At 43.0% G+C, this 16840-nt stretch overlaps 2 protein-coding genes across 2 annotated transcripts in view; one reads left to right on the top strand and one right to left on the bottom strand.

Moving 5' to 3' along the window:
* fgb (fibrinogen beta chain) overlaps window positions 1-16840 on the bottom strand; it is a 285364-nt gene that overhangs the window by 143067 nt on the left and 125457 nt on the right. The window lies entirely within an intron of this gene.
* Window positions 1884-13973, top strand: fgg (fibrinogen gamma chain). Its single transcript, XM_078541866.1, has 9 exons — window positions 1884-2069; window positions 2169-2210; window positions 2316-2499; window positions 2622-2706; window positions 4855-4985; window positions 5647-5780; window positions 5873-6057; window positions 9219-9496; window positions 13391-13973. The coding sequence occupies exons 1-9, from the start codon at window positions 1998-2000 to the stop codon at window positions 13558-13560; spliced, it is 1281 nt and encodes a 426-aa protein (XP_078397992.1). The 5' UTR covers window positions 1884-1997; the 3' UTR covers window positions 13561-13973.

Genomic DNA, 16840 nt, shown 5'->3' with positions numbered 1-16840 from the left:
CTTACCTAAGAGGGAGTCAAGGATGGGTCAGAAGACGTAAATCAAGGATTATTGAAGAGTTGGGATAGGGATTTGGGAAGGCAGAGTACCCGAGGGTGGGGAATTGAACAGAGGCATGAGGGCAGGAGAGTGGGTTCAGGAGGCTAAAGAGAAAAGAAGTAAAAAAGGCACAGGAAAAAATTGCAAAGAGAAATGATAAACTCTCCCATACCAATTTTAAAAGTAATCTTGCCAATATACACTCGATAAGCTTGCAGGACAAACTGACACATAAAGCTCACTAAAGGCAGTCATTGGAGGGACACCCCAACCTTCAGTATCTTACTCACTTTGAAAAGAAAGGCCTGCAGCTTATGGGGAGGTGCTCAGCTGTTGCCACAGGAGACAGCAAGGTCATCTGCAGCTTGCTGCGCCAGATTATTGACTGAAAATGGGCATTGTCGCCCTTGCATTTCCGAGAAGTATCTGATAGCACATCTTACTCTGTCTTTTAACCTCAAGGAGATGATGCTCATCCATTGTTAAATTCTACTCTCATTTCTTGTAGATCTACCACAGCAACATGGAGCACCAGAAGATGATGGTGGAAAAGATGATGAGGATCAAGCCACCCAATTGTTGAAGCTGTGTGATTTTGCTTTGTCTCAGTAAAGAAGCACATTACAGGTGAACAACACCCCTCAGAGCACAACACTAGGGAAACTTGGGAGATCCCAGCACGTTGTCAAGGAGCTATCTGCCATAAAAGGAGAGCCACCTCTGTCTCAGGACTTTTTTGTGGGAACATGAGCAACTTTTGTAGTACCCGTCTGTTGAACTGGAGGGGTCTATAGGTAACTTGTATGCACCATCTCAGAGATCCCAGAAGCTGGACAGTTTTCAGTCTGGTAACTTGGAAGTATTGCCATGGAAGCCTTGGGTGGCCATTTTAAGGAAGGTCTTTTCTAAGTTAGGAGCCAGTTAGAGATACCCATGAGACAAGGCTTTGTAACTCTGATTGGTACCATTTTGTCTACAGTGCTGCTGACTTAGAGAAGTGTTCCATTCAGTGAGTTCACCAGATGACAGGATGCAACAGAATCTACCCTTGGCCAACTCCCTGCCTGCAACTTCCTCATTAAATGAAAAAATAGCAAGGGAAAGGCAAAAACCTAAACTGGGATCAAATTAGACTTTGTAGTTTAAAGGAGCAGGCCCAATTAAGCAAAGCCCCAGGGCAATAAACTGCATTCCTCAAGGTACTTTCTATCTGTTAGGAATGGGCAATCAAGATGTAAAACAATATGTTATGTGTTATCTGGCACAATACTGGGATTCCTAGAAAACTGTGGCCTATTAATTAGTCCGCATAGCAACCATTTTTCAGGTGCTACTCACACTATTGGAGGCCTTGTGGTGCAATGGGTAATGTCTTTGTGGCTGAGTCAGAAGATCTAGTTTCAAGTACCACCCCAGGGCTTGATGGCCAAGGAAGTTGTGTTCATAATGTAACCAAATAGGTTGAGTATCAACCTGCAAATCCTTCCAACACATGCCAGGTGTTAAGAGCTGGAAAGATTTCTGGTCAGCCATGTGATGGAAAAAACATTGGAGCCTCTATCCATAACTCAAGACTGTAATGAAATGCCACGGAAGATCCGTTCGTATTAAATTTTGGCAGGTATATTGTATATTTTGCACTAAAATTGTGTCAAATCCTGATTTAACTGGCGACTTGAATATGCCATTGTATTTCAATTCTATTTTAAATAAATGGAAATCAAAATTTAGTTAATGGCTCATTTTTGATACACACTTCCGTTCTATGAGTTATTTCCAACAGACTAAGTGAGTCAGAGGTTATCACTTGGTTTACTTTGTGTTCCGGGATTATGCCTCTTTAGCAATCATTGTGAACTCTTATCTCAGCTCGGGGACTCAATAAGATAAAGCTGCTCTAGAGAACCCAGTTCATACATCTTGCCCAGTGAGTTGGAATCTCTATTTTCCTACATATCATGTCAGTGACAAAGGGAAAATTCTTACCCTTCCTGCAGGTTCTGCTACTTGCATTTTCATCTGCTAAAGCCGTAAGTGAATTTTTGGGAAAGACATCAATGAATCCCTTGGACAAGTTTGATTTTACTGCTGTGAACATGCAATAATATTCTACTTTTCTTTTATTGCAGGTTTCACTTGAAGAACCCTGCTGCATCTTAGACAGCAGATTTGTAAGTAGCATTTCATTGTACTGCCTGCCTTATAATCATAAGAAATGTGGCTTTCTAGCTGGAAATGTAATACCACACCATTTACTCTCTGTTGTGGCAATTTAGGGAGAATTCTGCCCAACAACATGTGGAGTTGCTAATTTTTTTGGAAGGTATCAAGCAACAGTTGACAAGCAACTTGGGACAATTGAAGATAATTTGCGAAACATTGAAAATCTAACCACTATAACAGGAGTTCAAATTACGGACATCGAAGAATACAATAGTGTCATTAAGAAACAAGCGCCAGGTAATAGTTTCATGGTAATATAAGTACACAAGCTAAAGCATCAAGCTACTCATTTAAAACAATCAGAATGACCCCCCTGCCAGGATGCATATGACATTTACCTATATTCTTATGTTTTAAAGATGTATACATTCAAAGGATTCGCGAAATACAAACAGACATTCTCAGGTTTGAAAAAACCACTGGAGACAGAGATCTTGAAATACAGTAGGTACAAAATTACATTGTCCTGAAAATGAAGAGATCAGGAACAAATGCTTGGTGTTTTATGCGTCAGTAAACATCTAAAAGACTAAAGCTACTTGTAAATATTCAAGTTCCCATTGATAAAAAGAACAAACCGAAAAAGCTGTAAGCCTGAAATAAAAACAGAATATCATGAAAATGCATAGTAGGTTATCAGTATCTTTAAAAAGAGAAGCTGAATTATTTTCTCGTTGTTAAGTTTATGCCCCCTAATAGGCAAAGTCTATGTTGGACCAGATTTTGAGGTAGAAATAGTGGTGAGGCTAACAGCACTCACCATTATTTGCATGTAAATTGACTAGCAACTTTTAGGGTCTTTACGTGTGTGGTTAAAAATGAAAATGTGGAAGCTACTGTCTAAGATGCCTTGCTCAACCAAAACTTTTGAGAATATGATAGCTCATCATTTGATTTCCCAGTCAAATGGTGTGAAGATGCTGAAATCCTGCAACATATGAACAGAGCTCACCAGATAAAGTTCAGAATTGTCTATTCAAGTCTCAGTATGCTTTAAAGGCATAGAAAATCTTGATTATTGCTGAACAACCTGTTTGGCACTGAAAAATAGCTAATGAAAAAATAAAAACTTTTTTTTCACCTTCTGTCTTTCTGTCTCTTTTTTTCTCTGTTTAAGCCAATTTTTCTTTCCCTGTTTTTATTTTGCTCTCTGTAACTGGGTTGACATTGAATTAAATATTCTTACTAACACTTCCTAGCTCAGACTCTGCAGTGTTCATTAGTGATTCTCCAACCTAATTTGTCCAGGAGCTGCATGCAGGCCCTGTTTAAACAGGTCTCGGGTGGCCTGTAGAGGGTGCTGTGCCATTTAGATATTTGACTGACAGCAGTTTTCAATTTGGGCAAAAGCAAGTATAGGGCCATTTGTTCGCCGCTGACTATAAAATCCAGCCCATAATTAGGTTTTTACAGGATAATCCATATTCAGACACTTTTAAACAAGCTTAAAAACTAGGAAACAATGCAATATTTAATCTATATTCTTTTAATTTACAAAGAAGGAAGCTGACTATAGTGTACACCTTCATAACTAGTAAATAGTTCTATATACTTTTTAAAGGCATTTTCAGCTTGAAATCGGGTTATTCAGGTTGTGGACACTGATTAAAAATGCTTATTATTTGTGATAAACCCATTTTCAACTCTATTAATTAAACTGCACCAAGTTCCCCCTCATATCTATATCCATTCTAAAAAGCTCGACAATCATGCTGGTTCATGGCAGATTTTACATTTGGTCATGTGCAAATGAAACCACTTTTCAAAACTAAAAAGAAACATGCTGTCGAGGTTTTTCATCTTGCCCTCATTAGGACATTTCGCAAGAATAGCAATAGTAAAGAGAACAACCATGAGAAGAGAGTGCTAATTGGGGGGCAAGAGTACTGTGATTGGTAGATGCATTGACATGGAAAATGCACCGGGGGACAATTAACTGCCAAGCTTTTGTACTACCAAATGACTATTATTAAAACTATTGCAAGTTTGGGAGTAATTTGTATCCACACCAATAGGGCCTAAAACAAAAACTCCACACCTCTGTCTTTAGAAATTGCTAGCTATTAAAATCTGCTCACAAGTTTAAATCCTAAACATGACCTCTCAGAACCTGCTTGCAGATGCTTAGTTTTACAATCGGAGTGTGTTTCATATTGAGAAACGTTTAATAAAATTATTAGAATGACTAGGGTCTTCCCCATATGACATACCCCCATCTACATTCGGGAGTAGAACCTAGCTGGGCTGATTCTCTAGTTGGGCAATCCCAATGAGGTGCAATGCTTGCAATGGATGAAAAATCTGGGGGCCAGCTGGGCCAGCAATTTCCTAACTAGTGCCCGTCCAAGCCTGGACCATCAGATTAGGGAATCAATCCTCCTTTGCCAGAATCCATAAAAGTACGAAGGAGTTCTACGAAAAGGCCTGCACTTGAAACAATAACCTGTCTTTTCTTTTTAAAGATGTTAACTGACTTGTATATTTCAATCACCTTCTGTTTTGATCTTGATTTGTTGAGATCCTGTTACTATTGTGAATATCGTTATCTTTCACCAGAGATGATGCCTCTATATGACTTTTATTTTTCAACAGACAGTTAGACAGCATTGTAACATTGAACAATGAAAAAATCCTTACTTTAAAGAAAATGACTCAACAACTTCAGTCCAGGTGCAGCGAATCATGTCAAGACACTGTTCAAATAAATGAACTCACAGGTCAAGGTTAGCATCCCCTGTTAAATAGTTACTTTTGTGTACGTTTTGAGACGTCAAAGATCACCTCAGAAATCATTTCCTCTTCAGTTGGATGGCCTGATGTTTTATTATCCTAAATTGAATCCTAAATTTCACCAAGTACCCTTCATCCATCCGGTCACCAATTTACATTGGTTTTAGGTCCAGCATGGCTTGAATGTAAAGTTCTCATCTCTATGTTCAAGTCCCCCCATGACCTCGCCTTATCCTTATCTCTGCCTCCTGGAGACTTGTCATACTCCGAGAACTCTGCATTCCTCCAATTCTGTCTTCCTGCACATTCCCAATTTCCTTTGCCCCATTGTTGTTAGCTGTGTTTTCAGTTGTCAAGGCCCTAAGCCTTGCAATTCCCCTGCTAAGTGCCTACCTTCTGACCCCTGTTTCCTTCTTTTAAAAAAAACTCCTTAAATGACCACTTTGTCCCAGTATCTCCATGTGTGGCTTGGTGTCAAATCTTTTCTGATAATGGTCTCATGAAGCCTCTTAGTTTTACAATGTTAAAGGCAAGTTAATGTTGTTTATTATAGTTTTATTAGCAATTATTTCACCATGGGTTGTTTGGTAAGATGTTACTATAATTGTAGCTGAATAATAAGTAATCAATGAACTGTAATCTGATCCTATTCAGACTGTCAAAGTATTGCTGACAAAGGTGCTACGAAAAGCGGCCTGTACTACATTAAACCACCGAAAGCGCGACAGCAATTCTTAGTGTATTGTGAGATAGACACAAATGGGAGAGGCTGGACAGTGCTACAAAGGGTATGTTATACCTCAGTTATGCTATTGACAGTAAATCTTCTGTAAATATGATAAAAGGTATGATCATGCAATGCTCCACTAATTTCTTTCAGCGAATCGATGGCAGTGTGGATTTCTTCAGAAAGTGGGTTGCATATAAGGAAGGGTTTGGCTATCTGTCATCTGATGATACTACAGAGTTCTGGATTGGTAATGAGAAAATTCATTTAATAACTACACAGACTGATAAAGCCTATTTACTCCAAATAACCATGAAGGACTGGTCAGAACAGCGGAGGTAATCATTGATTTATCCTTGTAAACAATAAAATACTGTGGTACCCCTCCCCCAGAAGGAAAAGCCAGTAAAACTTGGAAATGACTGGTACTGGTCTGAACTGAGTTCCATTTTAAGGTACATTGTGTCTTCTGCCAAAGCATATGGCCACCGATAGCCATCTGTGCATGCGCACATGGTCCACGCATGCACAGAAATCCAACGACGTTACTGCTGGAGCCTGCAGCCTGGAACTCAGAGTGGCAGAAGGCGGAGGGAAGGATTTGCAGACGGGGAGTCAGATTTTAGAAACACTCGTCAACATGACTGCAGTAAAATATCCCACAAGGAAAAGGTTTTAATTTCCCACCTTGTAAAAGGAGTTTCCAAAGTCCATCGGTGTCAATCCAGGATAGAAATTCACAACATTCCCACCTCCTGCTGCCAGGGCCAGTGATGACTACGCATGTGCACATTGCCTCCAATAAATATGGCAGCCGTTGACCTGGGCCTGCCATCAGCAGACAACTGTGCATGTACAGCATTGGCAGCAAATGCAGCCTTTAAGGTATATAATACCAGTTCAGACCTGTGCCAGTCATTTCTAAAGTTTTACTGGTTTTTCCTTCTGGGGTACCATTTAGAAGGATTAAAAATCCTTACCAAGCAATATGATCTTAATGATTAAAAAAAGACAACTTTTTTTTATGTGTCAAATATTTGTTTTTTTAGTTTGTTTTACACATTTTTGTTCACATTTATAGAAATGTTATTTAGTTTTATTTCACTGACTTTTGCTGAGGTTGTTGTCATTCTCATTTCCACCCGTCACGCCCCCCCCACCCCCACCCCCCCTTCACCCCCACCACCCAATATCTTATCATTCTTCAAACATAAAGGCAGTCAGTAAGTCTTCAGGTCTTTTGTTGAAACCGCTCTGTTACTCCTGCTAACAGCTCATGCAAGTAACATGGGATCACCCCAGCTCTGGCTTGCTCTACTGCCCTCTGGCAAGCACTTCACCTCCATTCAATGTCACTGACAGTAGGCAGAACAATATTATGGGCCTAATGCAAATTTTATGATGCAGTTTCTTTTATTCTTTCACAGAATGTGGGCATCATTAGCTAAGCCAGCATTTATTGCCCATCCCTAATTGCCCTCGAGAAGGTGGTGGTGAGCTGCCTTCTTGAACCGCTGCAGTCCATGTGGTTAGGTACACTAATTGTGCTGTTAGGGAGGGAGTTCCAGGATTTTGACCCAGCGACAGTGAAGGAACAATGATATATTTCCAAGTCAGGATGGTGTGTGGCTTGGAGGGGAACTTGTAGGTGGTGGTGCTCTCACGCATCTGCTGCCCTTGTCCTTCCAGGTGGTAGAAGTCGTGGATTTGGAAGGTGCTGTCTAAGGAGCCTTGGTGAGTTGCTGCAGTGCATCTTGTAGATCAGTGGTGGAGGGATCGAATGTTTAAGATGGTGGATGAGGATGCTGATGAAGTGGATCGCATTGGCTTGGATGGTGTCGAGATTCTTGAGTGTTATTAGAACTACATCCATCCAGGCAAGTGGAGAGTATTTCATTGCATCCCTGACTCATGCCTTGTAGATGGTGGTCAGGCTTTGGGGAGTCAGAAGGTGAATTACTTGCCACAGAATTCCCAGCCTCTCATTGCTCTTGTAGCCACAGCATTTCTATGGCTAGTCCAGTTAAGTTTCTAGTGAATGGTAACCCCCCAGGATGTTGATAGTAAGGTATTCAGCAGTGGTAATGCCATTGAATGTCAAGGGGAGATGGTTAGGTTCTCTCTTGTTGGAGATGTTCATTGTTGGGCACTTGTGTGGCAGGAATATTATAGGTCTTGGTTTTGTATTGCATCAATGCAATAACTGAGAAGCTGGATTTAACATGCGTTAAAAACACGAGGTTTTTTTTGGCGGGAGGTGGGGGCAAGTAAAATAGGTTGGGTGGCTAGCAACCCCCAAGCTGACCCCTGTAAGATTCTAGGTGGATGTCCGCTGAATTCAGCAGCCCACCCGATTTATACCAATAAATAATTAATGGTCTATTAGGCTTGTTAGCAAGTGTATTGACCAGGGTAATACGCTGCCCACGCCATAATATGTCTCTCAGGCAACTGGGTAGCCAACAGCGGGCCCAGGATTAAGGACCCTGAGGGCAGAAATCCTGCCCAGCGAGAGCTGCCAGCCATTCAGAGGCTGGCAGCTCTTTTTCTCACCAGCATTACCGCTCTGTTGCCGGAACTACATCCGCTGGAGGCCCAGGATTCAGGAGTTACCTAAGCCAGATATAAGTCATGTTGGAAAGGATTTTGCATGGTGGAGGTTGAGGCGGAAGGGTGGAGGGGGGGGTTTGGGGTGGTGGGGGGTGCGGGGGGGCGGGGGTGGAGTTGGGGGGTGCGGTTGGTGGTGTACTCGGTTGCAAAGACAGGTTCGTAGCTCTGATCGGGCCCCACTTTCCCAATGCCCAGTCCCTTGATCAGGCACTGAGTGCCTTTGAACAAGGGTACCCACCCCACCCCCCGCATTACTCGGAGACCACATGCAGCCTGCACAGGTTTGTTTGTCATGCTCCCCGAGTGGCGGTAGATGGGTTAGTAGCAGTGGAGACGGGATGAGGTCCTTAAATGTTCATTAATTGCCCATTTAAGGGCCTCAACTGGTGGCTGGGTAGGAAGTCCAGCCACAGGCCTTCCCTCCCTATAATTAATTTTGGCAGAGGCAGGGAAGTTTTGGGGCGCTCGCACACCAACCTCCCGCCTTATTAAATGCCCTCACCGCCTCCAAATACACCACCAGAAATGGCATAAAATTGCTCCTCAGTCTGCTCCTTATAATTCAAAGCCACTTAATTATCTGGTAATATAGTTTTATGAACACTGAGTTCCTATTTTGCTGGAAAATTCAATTTTTTTAGCACAAAAAAGCAATTGGATAGTCAGGAGTAGATCGGTTCAGCTTCACATTCACTTTTTACATTATATATTTAAACTTTAATTTATTTCTGCAGACACAATTGTCCTTTTAGCTCTTCACTGCACCAAACATTTAATAGACATTTGGTCACCAGTGAGTGGAACCCGATTCTAATGTGTTTATATTACAAAAGGACAGAGGATCATATTTGTATCAGGTCAATGTTTACTAATGTTTCTTTCCCTCCAGATTTGCTCAATATGTGGGTTTTAAAGTATCAAGTGAGGAGGACAAATATCGTTTGAGTTATGGCTATTACGTGAATGGAGATGCTGGAGATGCCTTTGCTGGCTTTGCATTTGGAGACGATCCCAGTGATAAATTCTTTACTTCACACAACTATATCCAGTTTAGCACAGTGGACTCTGATAATGATAAGTATGAGGGCAGCTGTGCTGCACAGGATCAAACAGGCTGGTGGTTGAACAGATGCCATGCAGGAAATCTTAACGGCCAATATCACAAAGGTAAAACTTGTCACCAATAACAGTTTTGTTAACCATGTTAGAACACATTTCTCATGCAATTGACTGTACACAATTCTTTGTAAAGGAAGTGTTAACAATGATGCATGGAGAGGGCTAGCTTTCCAGAAGTACGCACCACTATGTAATAAAATGCAAAAGCAAAATACTGCATATGCTAAAACCCGAAATAAAAGCAGAAAATGCTGGGATACTCAGCAGGTCAGGCAGCATCTGTGGAGAGAGAAAGAGAGTTAGTGTTTCAGCTTGATGACCGTTCATAGAAACTATGAAATGTTGCACCATTGCCACTGGTATGACATGGAAAAAAAGATGGAAATAGTAACTGCGGAGGCTTATTGCCATATTGGCCCAGATCTTCCATTCTCCAGATGGTTGTACCGCAGAAGTACCCTGGAAGATGCTTTGGGAAGCTTCAACTTCCACAGGGTAATTCCCCTGTGCCTGGAATGCTCTAAAACTCTGACTTAAAGTTGGAGACTTAGGATGGTTCTGACTCACTCAGCAGAATAGTTACCCAGGAAAAGTTAGAAGGATTAATACCAGTTCTAATTCCTGAGTAGCTATACTACTGACCCCCAAACAACACCCCCCACCCCGAATAGCCCCAACCCTGGAGTCCCAACCCATCCAACCACCCGATTACTTGCCAACCCCCCCCACAGCCCAAACCCTGGCCATCTGACCCCCCACCGACCACGCAAACCACCCCAGAAACTCTCCTGACCATCTGCCCCACCCCTCCCTAACCATCCTACCCCTGAACCACTTACCTCCTCTCCATAGCTCGTCAAAATGGCTGGGACATTTAAACTTACTGGAATATGGCAGCTAGTGCCGTAAAAAAGGGGTGTGCCTTGGATTCCCCCGATGCTCCTACACTCCGGGGGAAGGTCTCCAGGAGCAGCTATGCCCCACATTTCTCAGGAGGCCCGGGTTGGAAGTCCAGCCGAGAAATATGGAGCTCCAGTGTTGGGGTAAGTAAATAGGAGTGGAGTGGCAATCTGATGGTGATTACCAGTCCTTAAAAGATTTGGCCCAGTATACTCATGTCCTGGTGGTACAGTATAGCAGTAACCCCCATTCAAAGACCTTCAGTTTGAGTCTCCGCTACAGCTGACTTCTAAAATAAGAACAAAAAATGCTGGAAAAATGCAACAGGTCAGACAGCATCTATGGCCTGAATCTTCTGGTCAGCGTGCGGGGGTGGGCCCTGCTCGCCAATGCGTAAAATGACGCATGGTGACGTCGGGCGTGCGTCCCAACGTCACCGCGCATCATTCAGATCTTGAGTTTGGCGGGCACACACTGGAGTCGGCTGCACGCCCGCCGAACTGTCAAAGGCCTATTAAGGCATTTTAAATAGCAATTAAAATACTTTACAGGGCTGCCCATCCAACCTTAAGGTTGGCGGGCAGGTGAAGAGCCCAGCTGAACTTCGCGTTTTTCATGGAACCTCATCCACAGGCATGATGAGGTTTCATGGAGGACTTATAAATGTAATAAAAATTTTTATTAAAATTAATTGACATGTCACAGTTCATGTGACACTGTTATATGAGGGGGCATGTCTGAATAATTTTTTTTTACTTCATTTCAATTTTTTGGTACCAACTTAATCTCCCTGACGCAGCTCTGTGTCTCAGGGAGATTTCTGCGCTCTATCACGCGCATGTGTGAAAGAGCGCAGGCCCCGACTCTCCCTCCTCCCCCTGCCCGCATAGGGAGTGCTCAGCGCTTCTGGGTGCGCATCATGCTGGGTGGGCCTTAATTGGTCCGCCCATGTAAAATGGCGGCGCGCAGCCGATTGCGGGTGTTGATTGGCTCCGTGCCCGCTCCTGCTCAGCGCCCCTGATGGGGAGAAAATTCTCCCCATGGAGTGAAACAGAGTTAATGTTTCAGGTTGATGACCTTTCATCAGAACTGAAGAAAGATAGAAATTTGAGTTATGAAGCTGACGGGAGGGGGCAGGAAGAAAGGAGAAGGTCTGTGATAGGTTGCAGGGCAGCAGAGATTAAATAACAAAAGATTTCACAATGTAACAGCCAAAGAGAGTGGTAATGGCTATAGTAAAGAAACAAAGGTTGTTTCCAAATGAAGAGTATTGTTTTACTTCACATTTTGTCTTATTTTGCTGGGTTGGTTTTGTCTTGTTTCTTTCTTTCACACCTCCACAGATGTTGCCTGATGTGCTCAGTTTTTCCAGCACTTTTTGTTCTTTTTCAGGTTTCCAGCTTTCACAGTATTTTGCTTTCATATTAAAGCTAGTTGCACTGAATGCTTGAGCACTGTTTTGGTTCACAGACAGACCACTAAATGAAGGTCCATATGATACTCCAGGATGACCCTCTGAGAAACAAATATCAGCAGGAAGACCTGTTCCATCATTTGTGTCTTGTAAAATTAATGGAGAAGTGATGATAATGGGAGCTTTGGAGAAACGTGAAGCACAATTAGTGGCACAAGTACATAAACAGGCACCTGTCTACTGCTTGGCAGTCGTGGCTGGGATGGGGGTGGGGGCGGGAATCATCTGGTCAAGCCTGGGTGGAGAGCTGGTCCAAGGTTGTAGTGGGTGGGAAGTGCCTTGCAATGGGCTGAAGCTTTTGTTGTGTGGGCCCAGGACAAACACCCTCACAGAAATTGAAACAAGTAGCTTCCTCAGTCATTTTCTAGTCAGCTTCCAATGCTGATTAGATGGCTCCACATGTGATAACATTGGCAGAGTGTACATAGTGCATGTAATGACCAATTATACCTGAAAATTACAATCAGGGTCTTCACCTGTAATCTGCATATTTAAGCAGCATCCTGCCAGAAGGAGGTGGACAAGCTACTCAGCTATTTAAAGGTCCATCTGACATTGGCCTTGAAGGTCAATGGGTCAACTAAGGAGCTCCCGCCACCACCACCCCCTCCAAATTTTCATCTGTCAGCCATATGTTTTTAAATGAGAAACAGATATTGAAAATCATCCCCAATGATTCAGGGAGTCTCATAGGGACAATGTGAAAAATATTAGGATTTGTTTCACTGCTTTGATGGATAAGTTACCCTAATTCACTACTCAGTGCATTATGAAGTTGTGCAGAATTGGAATTTTTCAGATTTAGTTCCTCATCTGTGCCAAGTTAACTGACTTCAGCTAGAGCAGAAATGGGTGCCACAACTGACTTGAGAAATGTTGGGTTTGGAAGGAGAAGAATCACCCCTTATTTCCACCGCTGATGTTTATCTAGTGGATAATGTCTTTATATGGCCAGTCAGTGAAGGAGGTGGTTGGGCTCAACTGTGATTCCACCTCTCTCTACCCCACTCCCATATCCCAGTTGAAAGTGCTGCTAATGTTCACAGTATGGCTCAGACCTGCAGAATGAGTATTGAGATAAGATACTCAAGTATCCTAGTGTGACTTTTTTGCCCTAATTGTAAGTATGACACTCAACTCATAGTTACACAAAATTAATTAGAATTTACAGCGCAGAAATAGGCCTTTTGGCTCAACAAATCTGTGCTGGAGTTTATATTCCATGTGTGCCTTGTCCCACCCTCCTTCAATGAACTCTATCAGCATATCCTTCTATTCCTTTCTCCCTCATTTACTTATCCAGTTTCCATTTTAATATACCAGTGCTAGTTGCCTCCATATGGTGGTTTCAAATTATAGCCTCTCTCTGGGTAAAGAAGTTTCTCCTGAATTCCTTTTTGATTAATTAGTGAATGACTATTTTATATGAATGATGTGCACTTTCAGAGGAGAAATTAAGAAAGGGGACATGAATAACACTTTGTACTTTAATTCAGGCATATGCTTTCATGATGCTACCAAAGCCTTGATTCAGAATGATTGTTGAAATCTATTTGCCTTTGTTTCAGGTGGAGTTTACACACCACGGGATGAAAATTCATTTGATGATGGTATCATATGGGCAACGTGGCACAATCGCTGGTACTCCCTTAAAGAGACCACAATGAAAATCATACCAAAGGATAGATATGATTCATTACAAACAGAGCAGTCCCAAATGCTAAGAGGTGATTTTTAATTGATTCAAATAAAATCACATAATTTGGCTTCCAGTTTATGATGTTGTGCATGCTTTGGTTTTGTAAAACACTCTTAGCAAAAGTAAATTTGCTTTATGTTGACACTACTCACTGAGACCAGAGTAAAGGGCCCGTTCCAATGTAAAAGCCTATCTTTACTCTTTTTGATTGCCGGCGAATCTGTTGTCATGTGTGTCTGCATGGCATGAATGGTGGCATGAGTTATTTTTAACTCAGATTCCCAGCAGTGACAACTTTTCTTTATAGGCAAGATTCCACACACGAGAAGCACCAAAAGCTGAAATCATTTGCATTTATTCCTACTGTTTGTTTCACCTCCACTTCTCCCATGTCTGGCAGCTTTGTATTTTCTTTCAGCACCTTTATCAATAAAGTCATGATTTTTCTCAAATGCTTAGCTTTGCCATCTTTTTCAAAAGAAAAGCCCAGTTTTAACTCAAGACAGGATTCAGGCAGGCAGGGTCAAAAGACAAGCTCTACTGACCTCGTTATTGTGAAGCACCACCACCCTGAGGAACCTCCACTGTGAGGCACCACAACTTTGAGGCCCCGCATAAACTGTGTGACCCTGGTGTTGTCACTGCAAGACCCATAGCATTACTATCATGAAGACCCAGTGCTGCGAAGCCGGGCACCTCAAGGCCCTGGCACTGTCATCTTAAGGTCTGGCACCATCATGGTGAGGTCTGTGGTGTGGTAGGTGGCTGTGGCCTGAGCTAGCTAAGGCACCATTTATCTTGGGGCCTCTTTTCCTCTTTAAATGCCTGGTGTCATTTTCTGATGCCCCAGCAAAAAGCATCACTGGAATTTTACGGACAGGGGTCAAAAGGAGATGTGACCCCTTTTTGCATGCACTTGGTTGGTAGGGGGAAATCAGTGGCAGTCCCAATAGTATGCCAGGAGGGAAATTAGGATTAGTTTAGAGTAAGTCATACTGCCAGATTTTCCCTACTGATTTTGTTGCTCATTAGGTTTGGGATGAAATACAGTAATGAAGAGAATTCCAGTCCAATTAATACAATGGAAACTTGGCTGAGAGAGGAATGTAAATTGGCTAAGGCACTGGAAATCCAAATTCTGTTCAATGTGGAGATTTGACCCAAGGAGTGGAGGAGCTAGACATTTTGTAGAGGACAACATAAAGGTAAAGGGAAAGCAGGGCTGCAGGGAGGACATGGGACAGCTGAATCTCTTTGAGTCAAGTTAAATGAGTGAAACATAGCGAAACTATTAGTGGGAATTTGCTATTGATGTGTTCTTGGGAAACTCAAGGATCTTCTGGCAGGACCTACAAATATTTCAAGGCTCCCTATATATAGGAGAATTTTAGAGTGGCAAATGCAATGTCTTTATTTACCAATGGATCAGGAGAACTATTAACCAAATGGTTTAACGCTGGAATCAGGTAGAATCTTAAAAACAATTGTCAAAGGCAAGCTAGTTAAACACCTATGAAGAAGTCAATTAATTGGCCGATATCATCACATTTGCGAAAAGGAAGTTGTGCCTATCAACTGAATACGTTTTTTAATGTAGTGAATAAAAATGTAGGTAGGTAAAAAAATGTAAACATGAGGCAGAATCGTGCCACATTTGCACTAAGTGCAGTAACAAGCGGGACAAAGGCCGTTTATTCTGCCGGCCACAATGCCCAAACCCGCCGCATTAAATATGTATTCCCAGGATACACGCCATTGAGATGGCGGGTGGGATCCGATTCACCTGCCACACCATCACCTTGCCGCTTCATCACGCCAGGCACCGCATTTAAAGTACAGCCACACTCAGTGCTTCTGGCCCAGGACTGCAACAAAGAAGACATGGCCTCAAAAGGCAAGAAGACTGCAGCCCTCGAGCACCTTTTCGATGCTGTGGAGGCCCACTGTGATGTCCCTATTCCCGCTCTGGCTACTGGAGGGGCATCGGCTTGGTAGGCGAGGTTGGCGAGAAGATGTTGGCCATCCAATGCAGATAAGGGATGAATGATGTCATCCTTGCCGCCAGGGTGAGGCAACCACCCCATCACTCTAAACTCTCACACTCACAAGGCACATTCATTGGCATTTCACTCACTGCCAGCTCAAGGGACGTCACCACTCACACTCTCACACACACCCTCACATCACCATCTAGCCTCATCTCCTCTGGAGACTGCTTCCTCAGCCCTCACCATTTTGAGGCCACTTGCACAGATCAATATGTGCCCCCACACACACCCTGGGATACCCCCCTTCCCCAGTACAGCCCTCGCCCTGCAGCCTCTTCCCTTGCCTGAGGCCACTTCTCACCCTTCCCCAAGCAAGCCCTAGCCCTGCAGCCATTGAAAAGCCACCCCCACTTTATGGCTGATCTGTTTGGTAGAGACCTGCCTGCGAGCCTCCCTAAAAGTGATGTGGTGCTGTGTTGCGAAGCAAGGTAGGCAAACAAACCTTGAAGTCCTGAGTGAAGCTCAGCCCGCCAGGTGTACGCCTTATATATGCTGTTGTGAAACATGTTGACATGTTTTCCCGCTGACGTGGGCAGACGATCCAGCGGAGGGGGGATGAGTCAGGTGGGCTGGCCTTATAATGATATGCTGATGTATTACAATGAGCTTCGTGATGTCTGATGGCGGGGAACGCGGCCCGCCATCGACAGGCTGAGTGGACGATTACAAATTGGTTTCACGACGTTGTGAAGCCGGTTTCTGGCCTTCAAGCCATATTGTCCGCTCATGCCACCAAACACACCCGATGCCAGTAGGCACAGAAAATCCCAGCCTTGGTTGCCGTAAGTTTTAGTGAAGCTTGTAATCAGATAATGTATCTCATGCAAAACTAGTTCATCAAAATAGTACGCATGGTATGGGCAGCAATGTGTTTAGATGGATCGAAACCTGGTTGGGCAAATAGAAATTTTGTGGAAATGGCATGCACTCTGGGTGGAAGGGTATGGTGAAAGGAGATTAGTGATGGCACATTGGGTATTCCAACTTTTTTATAACTGATCTGAAAGACAGTATCAGTAGCTTTGGCTTCAGGTTTATGGATAATGCCAAAATAACAAGGGTGGTTAATATGGTAAAAGATGACAGTGGAGCTACAAAGGTCTGTTAAAAGAAGTTGGCCTTTAATTAACAAATCCAGTCTGATGTTGACTGTTACTAAGCTCAAAGTCATGGACTTAGCAATACAAAGGAGATGGATTATGGGATTCACCAGAAGAAACTGACAAGGAGGCATGAAAGCAAGAGAGAGAGTAATATTGGATAAATATGAA

The sequence above is a fragment of the Cetorhinus maximus genome, chromosome 1 (assembly GCF_964194155.1).
Source record: "Cetorhinus maximus chromosome 1, sCetMax3.hap1.1, whole genome shotgun sequence".
In the NCBI taxonomy this organism is placed as follows: domain Eukaryota; kingdom Metazoa; phylum Chordata; class Chondrichthyes; order Lamniformes; family Cetorhinidae; genus Cetorhinus; species Cetorhinus maximus.
This window is presented reverse-complemented; position numbering and strand designations above follow the sequence as displayed.